At 39.1% G+C, this 23,844-nt stretch overlaps 1 protein-coding gene and 2 non-coding genes across 3 annotated transcripts; all 3 read right to left on the bottom strand.

Annotated features, from left to right (window-relative positions):
* Positions 1–3,372: 3,372 nt before the first annotated feature.
* Positions 3,373–11,913, bottom strand: LOC124411690 (vascular endothelial growth factor receptor 3-like). The gene is made up of 12 exons (XM_046890967.1): positions 11,841–11,913; positions 9,589–10,218; positions 9,170–9,460; positions 7,311–7,610; positions 6,145–6,272; positions 5,921–6,071; positions 5,387–5,611; positions 5,130–5,286; positions 4,320–4,536; positions 3,885–4,216; positions 3,686–3,791; positions 3,373–3,514 (listed from the first exon to the last, which is right to left on the bottom strand). Exons 1-12 carry the CDS (start codon positions 11,911–11,913, stop codon positions 3,398–3,400), a joined length of 2,727 nt encoding a protein of 908 aa, XP_046746923.1. The 3' UTR covers positions 3,373–3,397.
* Positions 11,914–14,761: 2,848 nt separating this feature from the next.
* LOC124412022 lies at positions 14,762–14,880 on the bottom strand. Its single transcript, XR_006929746.1, has one exon. It is a non-coding gene; the product is annotated as a 5S ribosomal RNA (ribosomal RNA).
* Positions 14,881–14,956: 76 nt separating this feature from the next.
* On the bottom strand, positions 14,957–15,075 carry LOC124412023. The gene has a single exon (XR_006929747.1). It is a non-coding gene; the product is annotated as a 5S ribosomal RNA (ribosomal RNA).
* Positions 15,076–23,844: the final 8,769 nt, after the last annotated feature.

A 23,844-nucleotide genomic window follows, 5' to 3' on the forward strand; every position in this document is an offset into this window, starting at 1 on the left:
AACCTTAGAAGCCACGAGAACTACTTCATATATATATGTAAAGTGTGGAGCAGCCCGGAGGAGGTAAGAAAACTTATTTCAATCATTGTTTGAAAATTCAATGTACTGCATTTGAAACCAAATTTTTGTCATTGCGTAACATGCAGAAAACAAATATGGAAGCAGACAACAGTAATAATGGAAAACTCAGTTTGCTAAATTAATTCGAGCTTCCTTTTCGTTTTTTCAGAGTTGAGCAGAGACATCCGAGTAACTTCTCCATTACTCGGCAACGTTGGTGAGTTTGCACGTGTTTAGGTTACGGGTATTAATTCCCTGGGTCTCCTTTGTCACGTGGCGTGGCGGTAAAAATTGTTACAAAAATCTTCAATTTCTTAGCTGCATGGATAGGCTCATTCGCGATCTCAACGGTGCTTGACTTTTAGTCGATGCATTTTCTTTTTTTCCTTTCTTATCAGAGTTGACCTATCTTATCACAGTCACTCAAAGTTAGAAATTTTGCACGTTGCTGAAAGTGGAATGAGCATCGCGACAGGTTACCATCACTTACTCAGCATTCGCGAAAACAGATTGTGTTTAGCTACAGATTATATAATTACAATGACGTCGTTTAAGTGGTGGATAAACCTGAGGTTTAAACATATTCCAACGATTCTTTAATTGATAGCGTTTCAAAGTCTGGCATAACGTAACGTAATCAGCTTGCATGATATATCTTGAATCATTTTCAATTCTTTAATGCCCAGAAACTATCGAACAGCCACAGGCTTAGCTCGCTTAGAAAAATGCTGATAAGCATGCAGGATGTTTTTAATCCATCTTACAAAAGGTTGATGTACCGATAGTCCGCCAGCAATCACTAAAACAATCCTCTCGCTGACTATGGTACAAAAACGTTTTGCTCCCCACAGGTAATCAATGAAAAAGTAAGTCACAGTGACCACGGCGCAAATGAAGAAGAACGATGTGTGTTGGAAAGAATGGAGAATCGTTTAGAGCGAATATAGGTAATCGGGTAGGTAGGTGGTCGTTGTGGGATCCGTCGCGGGGTTTGATGTGGATGTGCGTGTTAATCTCTTTTCAACAATTCCGTTGGGTGGGTCCGTTGGGACTCAGGCGAGGGTAGGAAGGTCGCGATGCACCGCGATGTTATTAACTTTTGTAATCCACAGCGTCAAATGATCACAGTGATTTTTATCCAGAAACACGTGAAAGACTCGTGAATAAAAGAGTCTCCGAACTATTAGTAAGCTTTCAAATTTTAACCAGCTTCAATTTCCCATTTCTTGTCACTTTGCTATCATTTTCCAGTCGTTATTGGATTTGATTATTTAGTCATTATCTATCATTATTTCACTGAATTGATCTCTGTGATCGTCTGAATGGGCAAAATGCATCTCTGGACCATCTATCGCGTTCCGTGGTACGCTAGATCGGGAGAGATGCTGAGCTCGAAGACTTCGCGTCGAAGAGGACCGCCGACCGTCACGCCACACAATAATGCATGCCCTCCAACCTCCCTCCCGGACTTGACTCGCATCTTGGAACAACAATTCGCATCGCAATGTGTCGGATTCAAAAAGACGCAGATGCGAATTGGTTTTCTACAGAATTTTGCGACAAGTCCTAAACATTTAAGATTTTTTGACGGATCAATCGGCCGCGCCTTTTGCGCGTTGACTTCATACTTTTTGTTTCTGAGAGAAACCTCGGCATTTGCAAGCCGGCGGTCAATTCACGGGGTTAAAAATCGTAGAGTGTATAGCGGTAGTGAAGAATCTTGTCGGAAGTATTTATAAAACATATCTGAGGTATGCAAAAATATTTGTTATTAATTGTATTGTCTTTTGTTTCAGGGCCATGAACTAATTTTTTTTTAAGTATAACGAAAAATATTTAATCATTACTCAAACAAAATACATATTTATATCAATAATTCCAGGGGGAAAATGGATTTTGATTCAAAATACTTATAATTTATTCTCTAATCATAAAAGTAATAGAGTAGAAGACTGTTTTCATGAATGTAGACGTAAGACTCGACATAGTTTTTGTCGGTGCAGGCACTTTTTCCATTGTGCTAATAGTAACTTCGACTGTTTTAGCTAATCAAATATTTTTTTTAGATTGAGCTAATGAAACCTTTTGTCTGTTTCATTTAATGAAACTTTTTGTCTATTTCATCCAACCGAACTTTTTAACTGTTTCAGCTTACCAAACCTTTTGTCTGTTTCAGTTAACCAAACTTTTTAACTGTTTCATTTAATCATACCTTTTGTTTGTTCTAGCTAATGAAACCTTTTGTCTGTTCCAGATAATGAAATTTTTTCTCTATTTCATCTAACCGGACTTTTTAACTGTTTCAGCGCTAACAAAACTTTTCAGCTGTTTCAGCTAATCAAACTTTTCGTATTTCCGATGAAACTTTTTTAACCAACATCCGAAGCGATTTCTGCTACGATTTTCCATAGCACATCCCAATTCAATTGTTGCAAGAGTTATCAACGGTCTGTTGAAAATTATGAGGATTGTAAACGAAATTTATTTCGATGTTGGTAACAAAAGTAACGTCGAATTCCCGCTGCTGCTTTCTCTTTTTAATTATACGCACCTTCGGTCAGCGCCGCGCAGTCTATCTCTATAAGTCTGTGGTAAAAACTCCGTGGTTGAGTCAATGGTTCCCAGATACGTCTTTATCGTGAGAAATAAAAAAATCTCGGATTGTTCATTGGAAGTGTAAACAAGTGGAGAACATGAAGTAGCGAGAAGAAAATTACATAAAATGGTCTCAGTTTTTCGAGGTGAGTAAATATTCTGAATCATTTTCATTACTCCAAAATCGTGAAAAGATGCCTCCTTATACGTTTATCAAAATCCAAAATAAAAATGAAAATCAATTGATCATACATCTATGAATCTGTCGAAATAATTTTCTTCATACTTAAAATCTAATACCTTTGATAATAGGTTTTTTATTTTTTTGTAAGTTATAAAATATTCTTCTAATAAGTAACGAATACCGTGACAATTTTTATGACGTCATGGGGCTTCGAGATCTTAAGAGTCTCTCTGATTTTAAACGTAACACGCAATTCACACGACTAACACGCGCCTTGCAAAGCCACAAAAAAAAATTAGGCTTGTAACTCGCGACTAATAATTTCTTCTCGTTCACTACACAGCAAACGAAAACGAATTGAATAGAACTCAGTACGTCTGAAAAAGGGAATGAATTCGAATTGAAGCGAATTAAACAGCCTCAAGCCAATTGTTTTAATTCCTGTCAATTCCCTTTCTGCCGAACTGGCTAATTCGATTTGGTTTACTGGGAGAGTGATCATGAAACCTATGCTATTAATCATGAACTGGTGAGGCGGTTGCGACGACATTGTTACGCTCAAACTTGGGTGTCTTCGTAGGTTGTAGGTTCATCGCCGTGCGTTTCGATCTCTCTCTCACGCTTCCAGGCGCCGGCGTACATCTCGGTGTAAGGATTGCCCAATTCCAGGTAATACTGAAACGTATTTCCGTGATGAGTAAGGGATAACTGATCACGGTGAATGTGTGGTAGACTTTTTGGGCTATCAATGCAGCTGTGAATCGTGCATCGATAAGCTAACACGATCACACGTCAGTTCGTATATGGCACAGGGCGAAATATACTTCCCAGAAACATCTCGCTTACCAATTTCACGTGCTCGTCTATCAGATCACCAACCTTCCAGGCAAGCGAATCAAACGAAGGTCGTTCCGATGGTTCCTCTTTCCAGCAACGTGACATTATGTCGTATCTTGAAAAGAAAACGAATTAGAAAGAACATAAAAAATTTAACAGAATTGAGAAACAAACATCCGGCGGAACGAAATAATCGCTGGACACTCACAAACTCTGAGGCGCGTATTTCGGTCGCTCCATACGATAACCGTCGGCCAGAGTTTGGCACATGTCATGCGGTCGTATGCCGTAATAGGGAGTATTGCCAAGTGAGAAAAGTTCCCACAAAACGATTCCGTACGACCAAACATCCGATTTCGTTGAAAACACCCGATCTCTGAGTGACTCGATCGCCATCCACTTCACCGGAAGGGGACCCCCTTCGTTGTTCGTCAAGTTCTCTTCGTCACGGAGGGACTTCGACAGCCCGAAGTCGCAGATTTTCACAACGTTATTGTCCGAGAGGAGAATGTTTCTCGCCGCCAAGTCTCCGTGCAATACCTGATACAAAATTCGTGAGTGACTCACATCGTGGGGAGAAGTTGCACGAATCGTGACTCTTGATGCACATTGTGACAAATCCAAATTCTAGACTCTCACCGACCTTTTTCGCACTGAGATACTGCATGCCGCGTGAAACTTGCCAAGCCCAACACACCAAGTCTTGCGTACGTATCGGATCTGTATGTATCCCTGCGTAATCGCCCGGGTATTTCGATCGCAGCTTTGGTTCGTCCGATTTCGGTTCAGTGCTCACGCTGTCCACTGTCACGCCTGGAAAGCTGAGATCGCTGTCGTCACTGGAAGCTTCTATTTGCTGTCTGAAATTTGATAGTAATGGTCAATCGTGCACAGTAATATTTGGGAGTTGGAGAGTGCCGCTTCGTGTTCCTCCTCCGTCCCCAGCCACTTCCCAACTGCCGAATATTACTTTTCTAGATTCTTTGACCTCCGGATTTTCATTACACTGTGGCCCTTATCCTTCACTGTTGGGAAGGGGGAAAAATAATACAACGATTGGAATCTACGACCTCATCATTTACTATCGCTTTGTACGAACACACACTGATGTTGTGTTATACGAGTAACTCAACCAGTTGGGTCCGACGACCACAGTAGAAGTGAGGAAATCCTCACGGAATAAAATATTCCGTTGGACTAGTAGATTGTTGGGTCAACGTAGGAACCGCAAGAATTTCAGCTGAAATAGCAAAGGTATTGCATACGAAGCAAAATTGGCTTCCAAACGTGGCAAACTTGTTAGTTCAACTCGCATGATTCTAAGTGTCGAAACAAATTTTTTAGCTGTTTCTACATCATACTCAAATTGGCGGCTCGAGTGAATTATTTTTTTCCATGCCGCATTCTGATGAATATTCTTCTCTCTTTTCTTCCATCAGGCAAAGCAACTTACCCCTCATCGTTGGCTTCGATCTCAACTTCATCCCGGTTTTGATCACGGATCTCTCCGGTATCCGCATCCAATTGATTCACAAAATGACGTCGGTGACGCAACAAGTAGTCGTGTAGATTCCCGAATCGGCAGAATTCTACGATGACGAACAGTTGGCCTGTCCGCACATTCATGGAAACATGGTTTACATCATTACTGTCACATTAGCTCAGCAGTAGAATCTGAGGATATTTTCTGTATCACTTCAGACGACCCACCGTACTCTAGATTTTTCGTGCAAGCACCGAGAAGACAGACGAGGTTCAAATGTTCTTCGAGGTAGCAGAGGATCCTGAGTTCGCGAAGAAGGGACATCATGCAGTCCAGACTGGCTGTGGCTCGGACCGTCTTGACAGCGACTGTCGTCTCTACTTCCCGACTGCGGATGGTTTGCGCCTGTCCTTTTCTCACCACTCCGAATGCCCCACTTCCCAGTATGTCGCCTGAAGAATAAACTCAACGCACAATCACTCGCCGCTGGATGTCAGAGTATCAAAGGGCAAACACGTGTCGATTTCAATATTTTATACTATCTTCAGTTACGATATACTTGAGGGACGTTCGGTTTGGCAAATTCAATCGAACGTCGTACAGTTTCCGATCACCTCAAACCCTATGATCTGCAAATGGTTTTTCATCATTTCTAGTTGGTAATTCGGACTTCATGGAACACTTTCAAGTGTCGACACCTAAAACTCCGATGTTTTCATGCAGAACAATAATTTGAATGTATAGGGGAAAAGCATAAATACCGAGTGTGAGCAGACTTCGAGGAAACTCGTATTTCTTCACGTACGGCAGTAACTCAGCCTGATCGCTCACAGACACATCTGGATTCAAAGTCACTGAATTTCCGTTATTGAAGTACTCGAGTCTCGCTTTTATCAATTTCCGTCTCAATCTCTGGAAATAAGGATTTCACACGTCAGTTGATGACACCGTTGACGTTGAGGTCAGGGTTTCTTTTTTCCGGTACCTGTTTGCGAAGTGTCCAAGCAGCCAATATGCTCATGACGATGATGAGTATCAGTGCCGAAGCAATCAGCCATATTCCAACCACGATCATATACTCGTTTTGAGGATTTTGGGATAACCTCGGACCACCTACGGTTATTTGAGATTTGCATCAATTATTCATCAATTTCTTGCAGCAACGTCAGAGCGGAAGAAAGGCGAATGACGACGTCCAACAAATAGGCGATATGTTTTTGTGGGTAAAATTATTCCGTGTTTCTGAGTGGCGAACTATTTCACAAACTTCGAAATTCTCGTTTGACTAACGGAAGACAAGGATAAGTATTCAAAACTTCCTGCTTTCTTGTTTTCAAAGAAAAAAGAAAGTTATTCGAGTTACCCCGAAAATTGATAGTTGAGTTCTCGCTCATGGATCGCGACGTTTCAAGATCAAGAAAATCACCTTCAATCATTTTCAAATTGACATCTGTGTACATGCACGCACGTGAGTGCTCAATATTTTTGTCCGACGATATTTCGAAAACTAGTCACCTGATTTTAATGATTCAGGTCTCAATCGATGCTGCTTTGCGAAACTTAGAACTAATGGTATTTTGGCTTCGGTCGGTTTAGTACTTTTCGATTTATTCAAAGAAGATATTATCAGAATCTGCATTCGAATTTCTGGAGTTTGAAAATGGCGTATTCAATATGCCGAACTGAAAGAATGAATTTGGGATTCTCAAGAAAATTGGTACCATACGGTTTTCTGGGTCGCTAATCACGAGTCTGACGTTGAGTCTTCGAAGCTTTAATGAGACCATGAAACTAATATTATTATTATTTCCACTATTATTGTTATAATTATTATTGTTGTTGTTATTGTTATTAATCACGCTCATAACAAGGTGAAAGACCCAATCTTACAGGCTGGGTCACGGTTAGTCCAAACACGCTTGCGTACAGTTCAGTTTCAAGTTTCATTCAAGCATCGCGGATTACTGCCTTAAGATATGTCAGCACTGTGAACTTAAAATGGTATCCTAGGAATATTCAAAGCGGGCATTCAAGGTCGAACTTTATGGATCACAGGTGTCACTCAGCGTTCTAATTTTTCTGCACGCATCAAGAATGTGGAATGATATGTGAATGACGAAATGTATCTGCAAGAGATTCGGATACTCGTACCTAGTGTGTAAGCTTCGATGGGAATACTCGAATTACCACAATTCTTCCTGTACTTCCCACAGGCTTCCACGTGAAACTGATACCCGACGCTCTGCTGCAAATTCAAAAATGTGTAAGAGTCCGTGGTTCCATTCAAAAATACCGATTCATTCGTGTAGTGTGGAGCAGACAATACTGGATGGTAGTAATGAACGGCTGGACCCTCGTACGAATCTTCGGGCGCAGTCCACCTGATAGTTATCGAATGGTTCGTCGATCCATTTGTAGAGACGGTCGGGATGAATGTTGGATTTATTTCACCTTGAGGAATAATCGAACGGAATATCAGTTTTGTCTCAAATGGGCGCGAAGTCATTTGGGGGATTCGTATAAAATGGAAAGGTAGATCTGGTCTGAGTGATTGCTGTCAGGGCCGGCTGTAGAATGTCTTCAGAAGTAAATTCATTAAACGAAGTGTCGAACTAAGAACCAGAGAGTAATTTTTAGTTGGAGGGTCTACTGGTGGGGTAAATGGTCATAAGAGAGGAGAAATGAGGCCGTAAACGACAAGCCTGTAGATATTCGGAACAGTGGGACTGATACTGAGAGAAACAAGAGGCTGGCTGAAACGATTGAAAGTTGACTTAGACGGTGTGATGAGCTTCTGCCACGTGATAGATGGCTGAAGTGGAATTGTAATAACAACATTGAATGGGAGATTACGAATACAAGTGGTTAGATGATAAGCATCTCAGATGGATAGGATAAGTAGCCTAACCGGTAGGCAGGGAGCTTCTCGTTGAAGTAACCGAACGTGGAGCAATAAATGGGTCATAAGGAGATTACGAAAATGTTAATTGGGGGCTACAAAGATTCGTCGTTATCTCAACATTCTCGATAATGTGCAAAAGGGATATGGATGCATGGGATGGGTCGGGCGAGTAGAGAGGTTTGTCTAAAGGAGAATCGTTCTGACTTTTTTAAGGTTGTTCTTACAGTACACCGTAAGTCATAATAAAATCCGGATTTTTGTTGGACTAGAATAAAATATTTGAACATTTAAATTAATAACTTCAATCAAAATGTTTCCTGAGATCACCTCTAATCGGATTGATTGAATCATTCATTGACTGACGATAATAAATGATTGTCTTCAGACTCAAGTATTTTTCCTAATGAAATAATCTGGCAACAGCGCATGTAATAGCTGTATGTTTTGTTGCCAGTGTTCGAATGGTTGAATTTCAGAATCGGCACGATTTTCATTCAATGTAGCCGTACTTGACGCGTCAGATTCGTCATTTAAGTATGGCTGACTTATTTTTTCGGCGATTTTCGATCATTTGGATTAGAATATTTTCAAAGCTACGCGTCAGAATACAATTGTAATAATTTTTGCGTAGTCCATAATTCTTTATAGATACGAATTCTGTTATAAATATTGATTGATATACAATCATTCGTATTTTCATCTTCAGCAGTTTTCGTTGAATTATAATCGAAATGTGGGCCTCCACAAGATTCCCCATTGATTACACGTTAAATATCTGATTTCAAACAATAATTACAAAAAAGTACGTGTCACATCTTTCTCAGAAAATTATTTTTTATGTGTTCATTAGCGAATGATAAAATATCAACAATTCAGCTTCTTATCTTTACATTGCTCTAACGTTCAAACAACTCTAGACAGAATCTCTATGAGCAGTTTATAGATATTTATTTCTAAAGACAACGGGACATTTCTGCACAATCCGGGTTCAAAGATTGCGCATGATTTCCACAATTTTCTATGAATAGGTTTGATGGAATTGTCTAAAGAAACATGACGTAAAAGTCTCAATTTCATCAATAGAAGCTGATTGTAATGGTGTACATACCTTCCTCGTCTGGAATCTTGACTAATAAATTATTGCTCAGGTAATGATTTTGACAATGGTCAATTGAACAAGCTTCCACTCTGATAACGTATGTTCTCCCATAAAGTCCATGAAATACGTGACTTAGTGCTGATGTTTCTACTAGCAATTCTCCGACGACGTGCGCATGTGCAATTAAAGCTCTGTACTTGTTGATATAACCTTCCAGGTCCCGCGGAGGTGCAGTCCATTCAACCTCTACTGAAGTTGTAGTAACCTTGATAATTGTAATGACTGGAACGTATTCGATATCTGCACAGAATATAAAGTCTGTCACGCAAGGTCTGACCGTTGGATATTATCTGTAATAAATAGGGTCTGTGAATGGCAATGGTTCAAAACTCTACGAATATCCCACAATCAGAGTGAATTGGATGTACCTCGTTCGAACGTCGTGGCCCATATGAATTGATCCACGTCGATGCTTCCTAAATCGCGTATATTGGTATGTATTCGATAGGTAGTCCCCTGTCGTAATCCATGAATAACGTGATAACCAGGTAGCTCATCAGACGAAAACGATGTTGTCTTCTGCCATTGGCTCGTACCATTCACTGAATACTCAATCGAGCAGTAATATTTAGATGGGTTGATAAATGTATTATACCCTGCCATTAGTGCTATGAAATCGGATTGACCAAGCTGTATGTAAATGCGATCCGTTCCAACAGCTCGGAAATTATGGTCGCTTTCCCCTCTCCGAAAGGTGGATAATGCATGTAATTCACTCAGAATACGTCGTTTGTCATCACCTGCATCCGCACTACATTTGTAGATCGCTCTGTCGTGTTCGGATGTCACGTTTGCGATTTCAAGCGTCACCACGACATCTGTTTCGGTGACGCGTGAAATATTCGAAATATTTGTCTCCTCATATTCGATGGACTCGTCGTCCCAAGATCTCCATAGCCACTTGAAATTCTTCATTGAACGCCCTTCTATTTCGCAGTAAAGTGTGGCCGGTTTGCCCTCTTCCACATGAATATCACGGAAATAGGAGTGCGTTGCACCTAAATATCAGACTCGTTTCACTTTGAGCACATAGTATCTTAATGTTTTTTCACATAATTCTTTACTCTCGAATCATCAAACCCTTCGTGTGCTTTAGTAAGCAAATTGATTTCGTGAAACTAAGTGATTTCTATTCCGTCCCTTCAATCTTATTCATCGTTAAACGGGTATGGTTGAATGAAGTCAACGTGCCTTTTGTCAGGAACATTTGATCATTGAAAAAAACAAATTGAGTTCCTCGGACTAGACCAACCTACGTTCGGTAGGTACCGCTGGTTTCGTTGATTCGAGTGAGGGAACATAATTCGAATAATTGCAAATACCTTTTTCGATTTGAATTCACATGTGGGTAGAAACAACAACAAAATTGTTCCCATACAAATAGTTTAATGAATCCATCCACGATCACGAACAGACCAATAAGTTTAGCCACTTTGAACATTTTGGTGCTCAAGAAAAACCCACAAAAGTGTGGTCACGTGCAAAGCAGGTGGGTAAATATACAGGTGATGCAATCCATATTTTCACTCTGTTGGATCATTTATATGAACGAAATATTTATGCCGAATAAATATTTCATTGATTCCGATCATTTTATCCGATAACTGATCAACTTCACGGGTTTCGAATTATTGAAATACTCATGAAATCTTTACATTTTTCTACAAAATCTCTTTATGCCATTTGGCAATATCTTCGTATCACGGAGACAAATATATCTCATCGTCTAAGTAAGTGGGAGTTCATCTGAAGTCTGGCGTAGGGGCTGCAGATGTGCGACTAGGTAGGATGATAGGTCTTTTTGAGAGCGATCCCCGGCTCGATCGGAAACTAATCGGAAGCTAAACATGCGTTTTATCCTACTCGCGAAAATCTATAAGCTAATTGCGTTGCTAAGAAATATACCAACTGTCGTGATTAGGATAAAAATTTCACTTTTGTTTTTCATCAGAACCATTTCAAATGATTACAGAACTTCCTTTTCTCCCATGATTCGGTCTCGTCAACCGAAGTTTATTATAAGTTTCATAAAATATCGCCTCAATTTTGAACCTGAACATTCGATCATCCCAACTATATAAAACTGCTGTTGAATAATTAATTGTTTCAATTAATGATTTAAAAACTAAATCGAATGTTCAGTTGTTAGTACCAGCTGTGAATTTTTCGACTTAATATTCATTTCTGTCAACTGAGATTTTTCTAAACCAACAGAACATGATCTTGCACTGATCGAACATTTGCTGGATCGAAAAGTGGGACATTCGGTTGAAAAAAAGATTCACTATTAACTACATGATACAGGTTGTTCAACTTAATATTTCGTTCACTGTACAACCTCGTATCAGTGTTAAACAATAATTTATTCAATAGAAGTATTTGTCATTCAGTTCGTGTAGCTTAGAAAATGTTGTATTAATCAAATATCGGTTTTGCCACCCGTGAACGCCGCATTAAGTTGATCCAATCGATTTTTCTCTGACTTATCGACTTTCAAGCTCGAAAGTCGATTCTTAAATTTTTTCCTCCTTAGCACCAATAAAGTAAATTCACCCGTTCCACATTCGAGCTACTAAAACCACACTTGATTGCAATTGAATCTTGTCATGTTTCTACTCACCTTCTGTAGTAACCAAGCAAGCGAAAAATAATGCAAGTCGCATCGAGATCAGGGCCAAATCGCCGCGTTCCATGGTCCTCGTTTACTCCGTAAACCGGATGCCTGACTTATAGATGTACGATTTCTTCTTCAATGTGAAACTTTGTTTTGGATTAATTCCTTTTTTTATTACAGTAATCTGGAGAAATTGTACAATTCTTTCAGATCACAGCTTGCAGTAAACTTTCCTCCTCGCACAATGCCCGTACTCGGCTACAGAGCCGCGGACACTGACTGGCACCAACGGTGTAAACCATTGCGACTGCAATCTGCCATTGAACTTAGTCATAAAAAAGATAAAAATATGGTTTTGTTTCCTGAACAAAGAAGTACATACAATCTTATGGTCACAATATTGTGATGTGAATCGGACAAATCTCTGCGCTGTTTTCACACGCGTCTCCATCGCAGCATTTACAGATCACTGAGCACCTTAAGCATGTGTTCCTTCATCCACAGGCTCTATGACACCCCCTCTTTCATTTGCTCGAAATTAACTTCCCGAGTGCTTCAGGATCGTTTGTTGTTTTGACCGGAGTAAGCCCAATCTTGCTTTTTTCTCAACCCCATTGCTCTGGACTCTACTGTATATCACACCAGACCTGAACTTGGCGGTAGGTCCGAATGAAATGTTGTCGTGCCGCTTCTCTCGTAGGTATAAGGTAGTAACGCGGCAAGATCAAACTCACTTTCATTTCCTCCTTTGAAGTCTTAAAAATTGTACTCAACACTTGTACAACGTCGTCGTTCACCATTCGATAGAACAATTATACCAACGATTCTTCGCGTAATCTAGTTAAAGGATAGAGAAAAAACTCAATGCACCCATTTTTTTATATTCTAAAACCGTAGTGACGGCATCTTGAAATAAAAGTTCGACACTTTGGATTAAAAAATATGATCTCATAGTTGGCTTCAAAGAGTATAACTATTTGGATTGATGAAAGTGGAGCTTTTTCATACGAGCAAACTATAAACCTTGCGTTGTGAAGTGTACAAGTTTTCGAATTATTAGTTTCTTGGGTTGTCCCTGGTAGCATCGCGAACAGATAGGGCGATGCTCTTTGAAAAATATGTTAAAGTCAGTAATAAGGAAAAATGTAAATGTGCAACAACGTCAGAGCAGGGTTTTCTAGAGAAATGAGTCTGTCGTGATTCAATGAATAACTAATTGTTCGTGCATAGAGGAGGAAAATTAGTTTTTTTATACGCTAAGCGTGAGTTTGCAGCATGAGTCATAGGGAATTGCACAAGAATTAGAATATACATACAGTGAGTTGAAGAAGAATATGTAATGCGATATATATTCAATGTAATTATAAATGTACCGAGTATCAATCATTGTTATCATTACATGAATAGAGAATACCCCTCGTACTTGGCTTATTGTTAAATAATAACGATTTCTCTACGTTCAAATAATACTGATAATATAACATAAAATTATGCCCTGAGTTGCTGTATGTTGATTATTATGAGTCTGCTCATCACAAATACGTGAAATATGGCAAACCGCGGTAACGGAAGGAAGACCTTTCATTGAAGTCTGCGCTCGCGTAGGAATGACGTCAAAGTTGTGTCGTTATCGTTTTTGTACCATCGAATGACAATATATGCGCGCTTATTGCGCTCAATGACATTGAAAACTTCCGCTTTGATTTCAACGAATGAATTGACATTTCAAACACCAGCATCACGTTACGTATCAATTGGAATACAATGGTCCACAATAAGTTCAGTATTACTGCATAAATATGATGGAGATTATGTGGAAATTGATGGGAAATTTTTTTTCTCATGTTAATCGCGGATGATTCTTGATCCTTCCGGTGATTACGATACTGTGAACTTCTCATCGGGAAATTTCCAAGCAAATCCAAAGCACTTAATATTTTTGATTAAAGTTCCACTTTTGCTTCGTCGGTCGAAATACCAACGATGACACAGGCCACGAGAACATCTTGAGAAATAGGCTTATCTTATTTTATCTCTTGCGGTGGTTTCGCATGGAAAACTGCAATAAAGGCTGCGGTAACGTATCCTGGGTCACCAGCGGAAATAAAACGAGATCAAGTTTCATTTCCAGCGGAGGAAGAACGCGGCGTTCAGAGTTTGATAACCAAGACTTATTTCCGGAAAGAAGCACGCCGCACGATCCGAAGATGGAGTGATTTTCGATCAACACCGATTTCGTGGATCCCAATAGGACCTACTTGATCGCGATTATCATTGTCTCGTCGAATCGGAGGAAATCTCTAATCTACTATAAAGATGCGGGTGATACTTTTGTGATTTTTTTGTCGGATCTTGACTTACGCCGAATCAGAATATACGTGTAAGTCAAAAAATGTATATTCGTCGTGTACCTCGGGGTACGGCTTTGCATACATTTTCCGAATTTTCAGAAAACGTACGACAAACCAATTTCAACTTTCATTGACTGTCGAGTCGTAATCGTGCGCATTGAATTCGCGCAAAATGCGTCAAATGCGAATCCCAAGAAGAGAAACACCAAAGATAGCGAACAACAATGTTGCTAAACAAAGGAATCAGAAGCCGCGTGACTTCAAGTTTGCGTAAGTCGCGGTATTACTGCGTAAGGATGTTGGATATTTACGTCGTTCCTTTACAGTTCCCCCGCTCTTTCACAGTCCAATCAACTAGAATCGAATTTTACTGGCTTATGAAAATATCGTCACTTCGGCTGGGTCTGCCAATTATTCTCTTTTCTGGGTTCCCCTCAAAGTCCCGAACGAGTATCGTCACGATCATTGTTGGGTTCGATTGTATAGTATCAGAAACGGTAGTCGATGTCGTGTCGTCATTTGTAGGATCCTTAAAAATGGTGCCAAATGTTGGATCCGTCTCTGGGAATAAAAAGATGCCAACGGCACGCGGTGTTCCCAAGCGGTCACCCATCCAAGTACTGACCGCGCCCAATGTTGCTTAACTTCGGTGATCGGACGAGAACCGGTGCTTTCAACGTGGTATGGCCGTTGCCGAAGGTGAGGGATCTCTGCATTCTGATATCCCTAAAAATGGTGCCAAATGTTGGATCCATCTTTGGAAAAAAAAGATGCCAACGGCACGCGGTGTTCCCAAGCGGTCACCCATCCAAGTACTGACCGCGCCCAATGTTGCTTAACTTCGGTGATCGGACGAGAACCGGTGCTTTCAACGTGGTATGGCCGTTGCCGGAAATTTTGGATTGCAGTTTTCTGGTATTAAAAAATCGTATCTCTAAGTATTACTAACGCTGCTCATTTGATAAAGACTATAGCAATCACCGACCTACTTTCACTTTGAGTCTGGAGATTTTGATCATCTCGACATGGCATAAACTGGAATGCACATGCACAAGATGCACGCTCGCACCCCGGCGTCGAGGGTCACACAATTCTCAAATTAGGATTGTTCAGTAAAAGCAAATAATTATGAGTATAAGCCTTGCATGCTTATTGAAGTTACATATTGTTCTCTGCTCCGTTACGATCAATTTTTAAACTAAAGAAACGTCACTTGTCATCCCTGAAGATTAGAATTTTACAAATCCAAATATCGTCCCAACTCACAATTGCCAATTAAAGAGTCGTGTCACCCTCGTCGCCGGGGTGCGACATCTATCGATTTGACATGATATGCTGATGAATATGGAATGTCAAGAAGGAGTTGGTATAAAATGAAACAGAACTGCAGGTATTTGATTCAATTCATTCGTTCAATCGCCTCTTCGACACAAAGAAGCTCGCAATCCACATGATACATTTATTTTCTATTTGTCACCTTAGGCATTATGAGGTACCGCGTCGTTCAACTCGTCTTTCATGCCCCTGACTTTTATGCCGTTGACTTTCTGAAAATCAATTTGTGGTAAAGTTACCTCTGAAATTAGCTAAGCTGTGTTAGGATCGACAGACACCGGATTCAAAAAATGGACAGTCGATTCCTACACAATCTGACCGCAACGAGTGTTGAAGATAAATTCCATCGTCGCAGTGCATGCAAGTAGTCGATGACACCTGCAATACCTGCTTCAAATACCTCTTGTTGTATTTTTTGAAAATTATTTTGTTAGGCTGCATATTTCGTTGTATCAATCAATATTCGTTCATCCTCAGCAGTTGTGATTTTCAGTTTTATACACACAGAAGATAACGTAGCGATCTTCACAACACAGGGGTGCTTATAGCTGGCAAAATATCAAGAGTCGTTGGCTATGCCACGCAGTGCCACCATCCAGGCAGGGAATTGCTTCCTGGTTGATCATCGGAGCAACTTACCAGCGACTGGTGTTCGTCGCTAAAAGAGGAAGCCGCAGGAACTCCAACTGCGAAATTTACCGACGTGGCAAATTACTGTAAAGGTAAGAAAAGTGGATGGGTTATCGGTTCACTTCTAATATTTACTTGCCGATTACTATAAAAATTGCATATTATCTTATCAATACAGGTAAGAGGTGTATTTACGAACTCGTGGTGCTACAGTTGTTCGTTTGATTCGAAATTTTGGGATAAAATAGCCAAATTCAGTTACACACCGTGCTCAAAAAATGTCAGAAATACGTTGTTGAAATGCATAAGTATTTTACAAACTCGAGGTAAAACGCAGGCATAAAATCATTGGGGCAGCTGGTGACGTAGTTTGCGATTTCATTCCGGCTAAGTATTGCAATATTATTGAGTATTCGTTAATTATTTCGAAATCCACTCTTTTTTCACGGAGGAAGTATTACTTGAAAGAAAATTCGAAGTCGGACTCTGGCGATGAGCACAATTTATAGACAAAATTATAGTTCGGTGAATGATATTTGCTGCGATTAATGTTTGTGGGTGAAGGAAATTTTTGGAAACAGTTACATACCAACCATTTCATCGTCAGAAATAGATAACTACTCATTAATTTAATATTTATATAACAATTTTGGTGTTTTTGGCACTTCTTTGTAACTAAACGTTAATTTCAACGTGCTCTGACCATTAGATCCATTTTTTTGAAACGTTTTTGGATGATTTATTTCGTATTCTCGATAACTTGATCAGTTTTAGACTTCACTTGTACCGTTTTAGTGATTCTAAAATTATATATCGCAGGTGAAAATTTTTTTTATTTTATAGGCAATTGAACTTGAGAGATTCTGAAAGAATGAAAAAAAAAATAATCGAATTTCCTTAAGGGAATGCCGACAATTTTTTTCGCCAAAATAATTCACAGGTATCTTCGATTCTTTTGATCCCAGAATGTCGTGTTTAGGAATTTTTTTTACCGGTTTTGTCAACCTCTATTGCTATATCAATACGTATGTACCGACAGTAGCTATTCGGCCGCAGAGATCACGGCAAATAACGGCAGTCAAGTCACGCAAGTTCTCGAATGATATCCATCTTCACACGCACCCTTATACAAATGCGTGTTCGTGTCGTTCAGTGTAACACGTCTATAATCATTGTTACTCTTATTCGTTTTTCGCGATAAGAATTGAAAGATATTTTGTTTACACGTACGGTGTAATTAGCGACGGATCGATTAATTACAATGTTACTATTTTTCGAAATCGTTGTTTCTATTATCATTGGGAGGAGAATTCTCCTTTATGGTCGACATGGTGACAAGAGCAGCATTACAAATTCACAAAAAGTATGATAATTTGAAATTTGTATAATTCCAAGTAATAATTTTTTATCGACATAAACATAATGTTTGAAATCGAAAACATAATGTTTTTTTTTTATGAAATTGTGGATGCATCTTGTGGATAAGTTCGTCGTAGGAATATCATATTTTGTTGACAAATTGCCAAAATCAATTACATAACAGTTTCAAGATTTCAAAAAAATTTTACTGTATGAAATATACCTGTAAATAAGAATTCCCGATTTTAATTTATTTAATTTAACGAAGTCATACTTTTTCCACGGTACTATTAAAATATCGAAGCACTCTCTGATAGATTGAAGTAAATTGCTTTATAGAGCTTACTTAAGGATCAATCAAACTTACAAAATCCAGGGAGTTACTAATTAACTATCCGTGGAATCAAATAATATGTTAGATCCTGAATCTGCGAAGTGTTTCGTTGAAGTGACAAAGTAGTCTTGGTTTCACGTCGAAAATCCTTTCTCGCAAGAGAGAAGTAATTACTAGAAGGGGTTCCATGGTCTTATCTAATCAAATGAGTTGAACTAAATCATTTATTTTCTAATACCATCGTATCAGCCTGTCACTTCACAATGGCAAAAAACGCATATTTCTTTGTCGTTGTTTAATGTGGCACCGAATTCACGCAGTATAATTATTTTTAGTAGCAATAACTAAACATTCATTTTTCAATCTTTACAAAATGATTTTACTGCGTGGAAACCTCCCCTTAGACAGGACTAAAATATTCTTATTACAGTTGCAAAGTAGTTATTGACATTTTATAAATATGTGAAATTTACAATTTGACTCGGTAAACAATTCTGTCGAAAGTTGATAATATCTCTGAGACTAACAGTTTGAAACGTTTCATATACAATAAAAATAATAATACATTTGAAACGCGTGAATTTCATCTTTCAAAAACATAAATTATATTCCATTTAACTTTATCAACTTTCACGTAGGTCGTAAATAGAAAAATTCATATTTGATCCCTTTTCGCAGGCAGCTGCGCTACGTTCTCGATCCATTATTGCAACTTCATTCTACATATACTCGCAATCGCGTTATATTCCATGTCTGCCCATATCATAGTATCCTGCGGTGCAAATCCGTAGGATCGTACGCTGCACATAGAATCTCTGTCCGTTACCCAGAGAGCACTTTTTCACTCCAGGGGTCGTACCATTTACTTCCTACGGAGTATTACGTTATGTGTATGTGTACGTAATATACGTTATCGACCCTCCCCGTGGCCTCTTCCCCGGCTTCGGCTTCGGCTTCACCTTCCTTGTTTGAGTCCTGCGGTGCTAAGTGCTTCTACGGAGAAACTTGAGGTCCTTGTTAGGACGCAGCTGCCTATCGAAATCCTCACCATAGATAACAAGCACGTACAAGGATATTCCTATAATAACATGCGATTTTTGATTATTATAGAAAAGCACGGGATGCTCGATTATACTGTACTTATATAGTTTGAAGATATTTTTCACATTTTCAAATGTGTTACAAGCACGAGTCTATTCGTCGATACAAATTTATACTTACTTAATGAAGTCTTTTCATTTCCCTTGGCTTAACGCAAGAGATATGAAAAATTGGTTGATGCTTAAGTAGATTCGTTTCAAATCATTCAAATTATCTGATAAGCTGGTCCGTCAAAATCATGTGGTAGTTACCAATGCAGTCGCGTAAGCCTTTCATGCGATTCTAAGAGTCCTTGAAGATCTTGAAATTCCTGTTTAGTCATAATAGTCAACCTTTTTTGAAGAATAATGTTAGGCTTGTAGCTTCCAAATTTCAGGCCAATTTAATATGGGTTACTATAAATATATCAGTATACACTATCACTAACGAGTGAGGCTTCCTTGAAGTCTTGTAACTACATCAGATGTCCAAAGTTTGCTGAAACTTGTGTTACACAAAAAGAGAAAGAATAACATATTTCAACATGTCACATCAAAAGAGACCAAATTTATTAAAATTTACCAACTTCTGTTCTGTTTATTGTAGTTCGAAACCATTCTAAATCACTTTCTGGTCAATAACCATACACATACAAGGTATGAAAAGAGATTTTTTATTTCAAAATCCCCTCCCCCTTGATTCATCCTGCCGGTGATGTGGAGGGGGAGGGCGAGAGGAGAAGGTTATATATATTCCAGACCTTCTCTCCTTTCACGTCCCTATGACCGAATAAATTTGCAGCTCCAGAAGTCGTTTCTTCTGTGACGGGTTTTTGGGGCTCAGGCAGCGTTGTGTGTATATACGTATATATTTTCTTCTCTGCGGATTTAATTGAATTTTGCTGACTTCAGCTGCTTTAAGGGAAGGGCAGGAGGTGATGGAAGAGGGGGGAGGGGGAAGACTGAAACGGGACTGAAAAATTATACTGCTTTACGTGGATCCTGCATAGGATCCAAGTTTGAGTGATAATATATTTTATTCCACAAGGATTTTACGCGGGAGCGAATCGGTTGTCGGATCGTTACACATCCCTATAAATCCGTCTCGCGAACAAAATTTTTGAACTAACTTTGACGGAAATTCACAGCGTATAATGTATGTATGAATGTATTATACGTATATTTGCATAGTGTGGATAAAAAGGAAAAGTAACGTGGAAAAAATCGGTAAGGCGATGACAATTTTTCAAAATAAATCTACGAATAGTCATCTATTGAAAAATGATAAAATGATTCAAGGAAAAGAGAAAAAATTACATCGGCATAATATCAGTATTTCATAGTCACTAAAAATTTCAGAAAATTAACGAAATTCACGATTTGACGATCGTAAGAGTTTGAAAATTTCTTTGCAATCATTATGCGAACTTCGACTAACTGTATAAACGTTATGACGAGCTTCGAATTAGATCAACTAAAGCAGACCATTAGATTTCAGCTAATTCAGTTATTAACATAAATGTTAATTTTTCGAATCATCGCGAATTCTTTTCTCGTTTATAATGGAACTTGATCTTCTTTTTAAATGACATGTATTAAACAGCTGTTCCGAAAACACTTCTCGTCCTGATGTTGCAGTTGAAAAGAAAATAACAAGCTGATGAATCCTGACAGCGCTTTTACTCCGCGTAAGCGACTAGCTATCGCAGTGTGACACTTCCGTCGGGTTGTTTTTGCAAAATCGTACAAGATCTTACACTTAGCGCTACAGTAAGTCTTCACTATCGTATACGTATCTCGTAGTTTATCCGGAACACCTTACCTTGCATCATGAATGACGAAAAAACTTACAATCCAGCTCAACGCGACGCGAATAAATGCTTTGAATGCTCATATTCCTGCATCGTGACCTCATTCGGTAAAGTCAAAACCTGTAAAAACTCGGTGCTACTTACGAAATAAATCATGAAATTACGATATAATATATAGTATAAATATTTGATTTTCAGAGTAAAGTTTCCTGTTATGGTGTTTTTTTTTTTTTTTTTTTTATTCACATCGATTTAATGACGCGATAATGACGTCTGCTAATCGTACGAAGTTTTCTGCGCTTCGATATTCGCACATTATTCGACTGAAACGATCAGCTGATAGTTTTTAACAGCGCCATGTTGAATTCTGGTTGGTAGATCACTTTAATTTCCTTTAATTTTTCTGTTGACATTACGCAGAGGCCAGCGATGCGCTTTTCCGTTATAAACGTTCTTTAATCTGGCTAATACTCTCCGTCGGGGGTCATCAATTTTTAATTAAAAACCAAAATTAGTTAGTCCAAAGTGCGCCTCCCAGGGTGGTGGCTAACGTAGGTACTGCCGGTTTCCATTTCGCCAAAATTGCTCCGTAATTAGGTGTGCAGTTTGTAAATGCGTCGATAATTAGATTGTTATGGATATTGAGCGGGAGAAGGAACTTGATTAATCGAATGAATTGATGATAAGAATTACCTTATGTCGCTGTAACTCATTCTTGTAAAAGTCATTAGTACCTTGACGGTGAAAATTAATTTATTAACAAATAATCAGGATTCTTTTGATTTCGTTCAATTTTCACTTCTAACTCAAATTGATCGGATATACCTAGTCAGAAGAACGAAAATTGAAAGTTTTTTAGATTTTCAATTGAAAATAAAGTTTCTGTTCAGAATTTGTGAAAAATCCTTCAACATCACCGAAACGATTCAAAAATTATACAGAGAATTTTTCTATGAACTTTGAGGAAAGATTTTTGGAGAATTCACAAGAAAAAAAAAAAAAACAAAAAAAAAAAACAACGACGGAACACAGACGATGACAAGATGAGAGAAGGGTGAGTATGTCGAGCGGAAATTCGGGGTTTGAGTGCATTAAATTAAGCGATGAACTCCCCGGAGAAAGAGGTTGGCTCGTAGCGAGAGCCGTGGGCAGATCGTCCTGGTGAAAAGTCTGCATCAGCCTCTCCATTAGCAGACGACGACCGCCCGGATCGCCTAAGGAAATCCTTGTTCATGCGAGGTGCCCGGCACTTTGCCCAGTAAATAGAGACGCTTTAGTGTGTATGTATGTACGTACGTACGTAGGTACTGCAAAGGAGCTTCGCTTCTTGGCGTGCAGAGGCATCAGGAGATATTTTTATTTCATACGACATAATTTTCTCAGAGGGAAAGGAATTTCCTTGAAAAGGAGATGCGGGTACGTTGGAAAAACTGAAAATGCGAACGGGATTTACGGGTGGAAAATTTATTACGATATATGCTTGACCGAATATATTGAAGACTACTCGAGAGATTTGAGAGAATGTTTGTGACAATTTCTCGAAAGTGTTACAAAACAGTAGAAACGCCTTGGAAATATCGATTTTTCTTTATCGATCTTTCGATGCACGGATTTTTTGCTTTATAATTAAATTAACGAACTTGATGATATATTATATTCTTATTTTTAATTTTGTTTTGGAGCTTGATTTTATAAAGTTCGTGTTAAAATCTTCAAATACTACGGATTTTCATCACGTCATTTTTCTAATTCTTAATAATTTGTGTCTCAAAATGATTCCGTTTATTGAATTGGCGATTGTTGAACCAGAAATAGTTCAAGAAAGCCTTAAAACTTGGGAAAATGCGAATCTACGCATTTCATCGTTACCACGGATCTGAACTCTCAGCATCTTCGAAAATGGTCCAGCAGAGCCGGAAATTTTCCGAGACACTTCCGAATTTCAGGATTCAACTTACGAAGGGTCGGTGGTTACCAGGCAGCTGTATGTGTATATGGTGTATCTGAAATTGCATCAAACGTGATCGAATAAATCGAACTCGACAATCTTTCGTCCTTGGGTCCCACCGAGGCTCGACGAAAGGGAAACTCTACCCGATGCTTTTCGCGGAACAGTTACATGCCCGACGGAAATGGTGTCGAAGGCTGACGGGATAGGAGGGGCGGCCAACCGGACCGGACGAATCGAATTGACTGATAGAGTCCTTTTCCCTCGGAGAAACAAAGTTACCCGAGCAACGAGCGACGGGGAGGAAGGGAAGGAAGTCGTACGTTGGTACTAACCTGAATTGTGCGCGAAGCCACGATTGCGAGAAGAGAGGAGAGGAGAAAAAAAAAAAAAAAAAAAAAAAAAACAACTGGGTGCAGGTTGATTGCGGGGAATGAAAGGAAAATTGGTGTCGTGGACCTTCCTGTTACACACATATCGACTCAACGTATTCCATTCTACTCTCAACGTTGGAAATGTTCAGGTAGAGGTGCTTTGCGGAATTGGTGACGTTATTGGTCACAAAAAGTTATAATAAACATCGGTAATGTTTAGGTGAAGGTGCTCTGCGTAAATTGGTCACGTGATTGGTCACGTGATGATAAAAATTATGTCAAATAGATCGAGCATGCGATTTGTATTCAAGATGGCGGCGATGATGCATGTGATTTGTATTTAAGATGGCGCTGATGACGCATGATATTTGTATTCAAGATGGCGCTGATGACGCATGAGATTTGTGTCCATACAAATTACATTTCGAACGGTCCACGGGACTGCGAATTCTGCAAATCATGTAAAAATTTTTATAACAATCTTCCTTCAGCTGTTTCTCGTGTTTCTGCAGCTACCCAGCTGCGCAGTAAAATCTCTCGAATGTATTACTTTACAAATCGCCTGATTCAGCGGTTTTTTAAAATCCATAATGACACCGACAGCTTGAATGAAAAGTTAAGGTGAGAGAAAATAATTTGTCAAAAATTTCTAGCGAAGTTTTTTTTACGTCGACGATGCTGAAGGAGATCGCAACGATATCCGTACTATCGATGGGAAATGAATTTGTACAAATTCAAATCAGACAAGCTAAAATTTGTACAACAATTCAGTAATAATACAAGGTTTCT

The sequence above is a fragment of the Diprion similis genome, chromosome 10, assembly GCF_021155765.1.
Source record: "Diprion similis isolate iyDipSimi1 chromosome 10, iyDipSimi1.1, whole genome shotgun sequence".
In the NCBI taxonomy this organism is placed as follows: domain Eukaryota; kingdom Metazoa; phylum Arthropoda; class Insecta; order Hymenoptera; family Diprionidae; genus Diprion; species Diprion similis.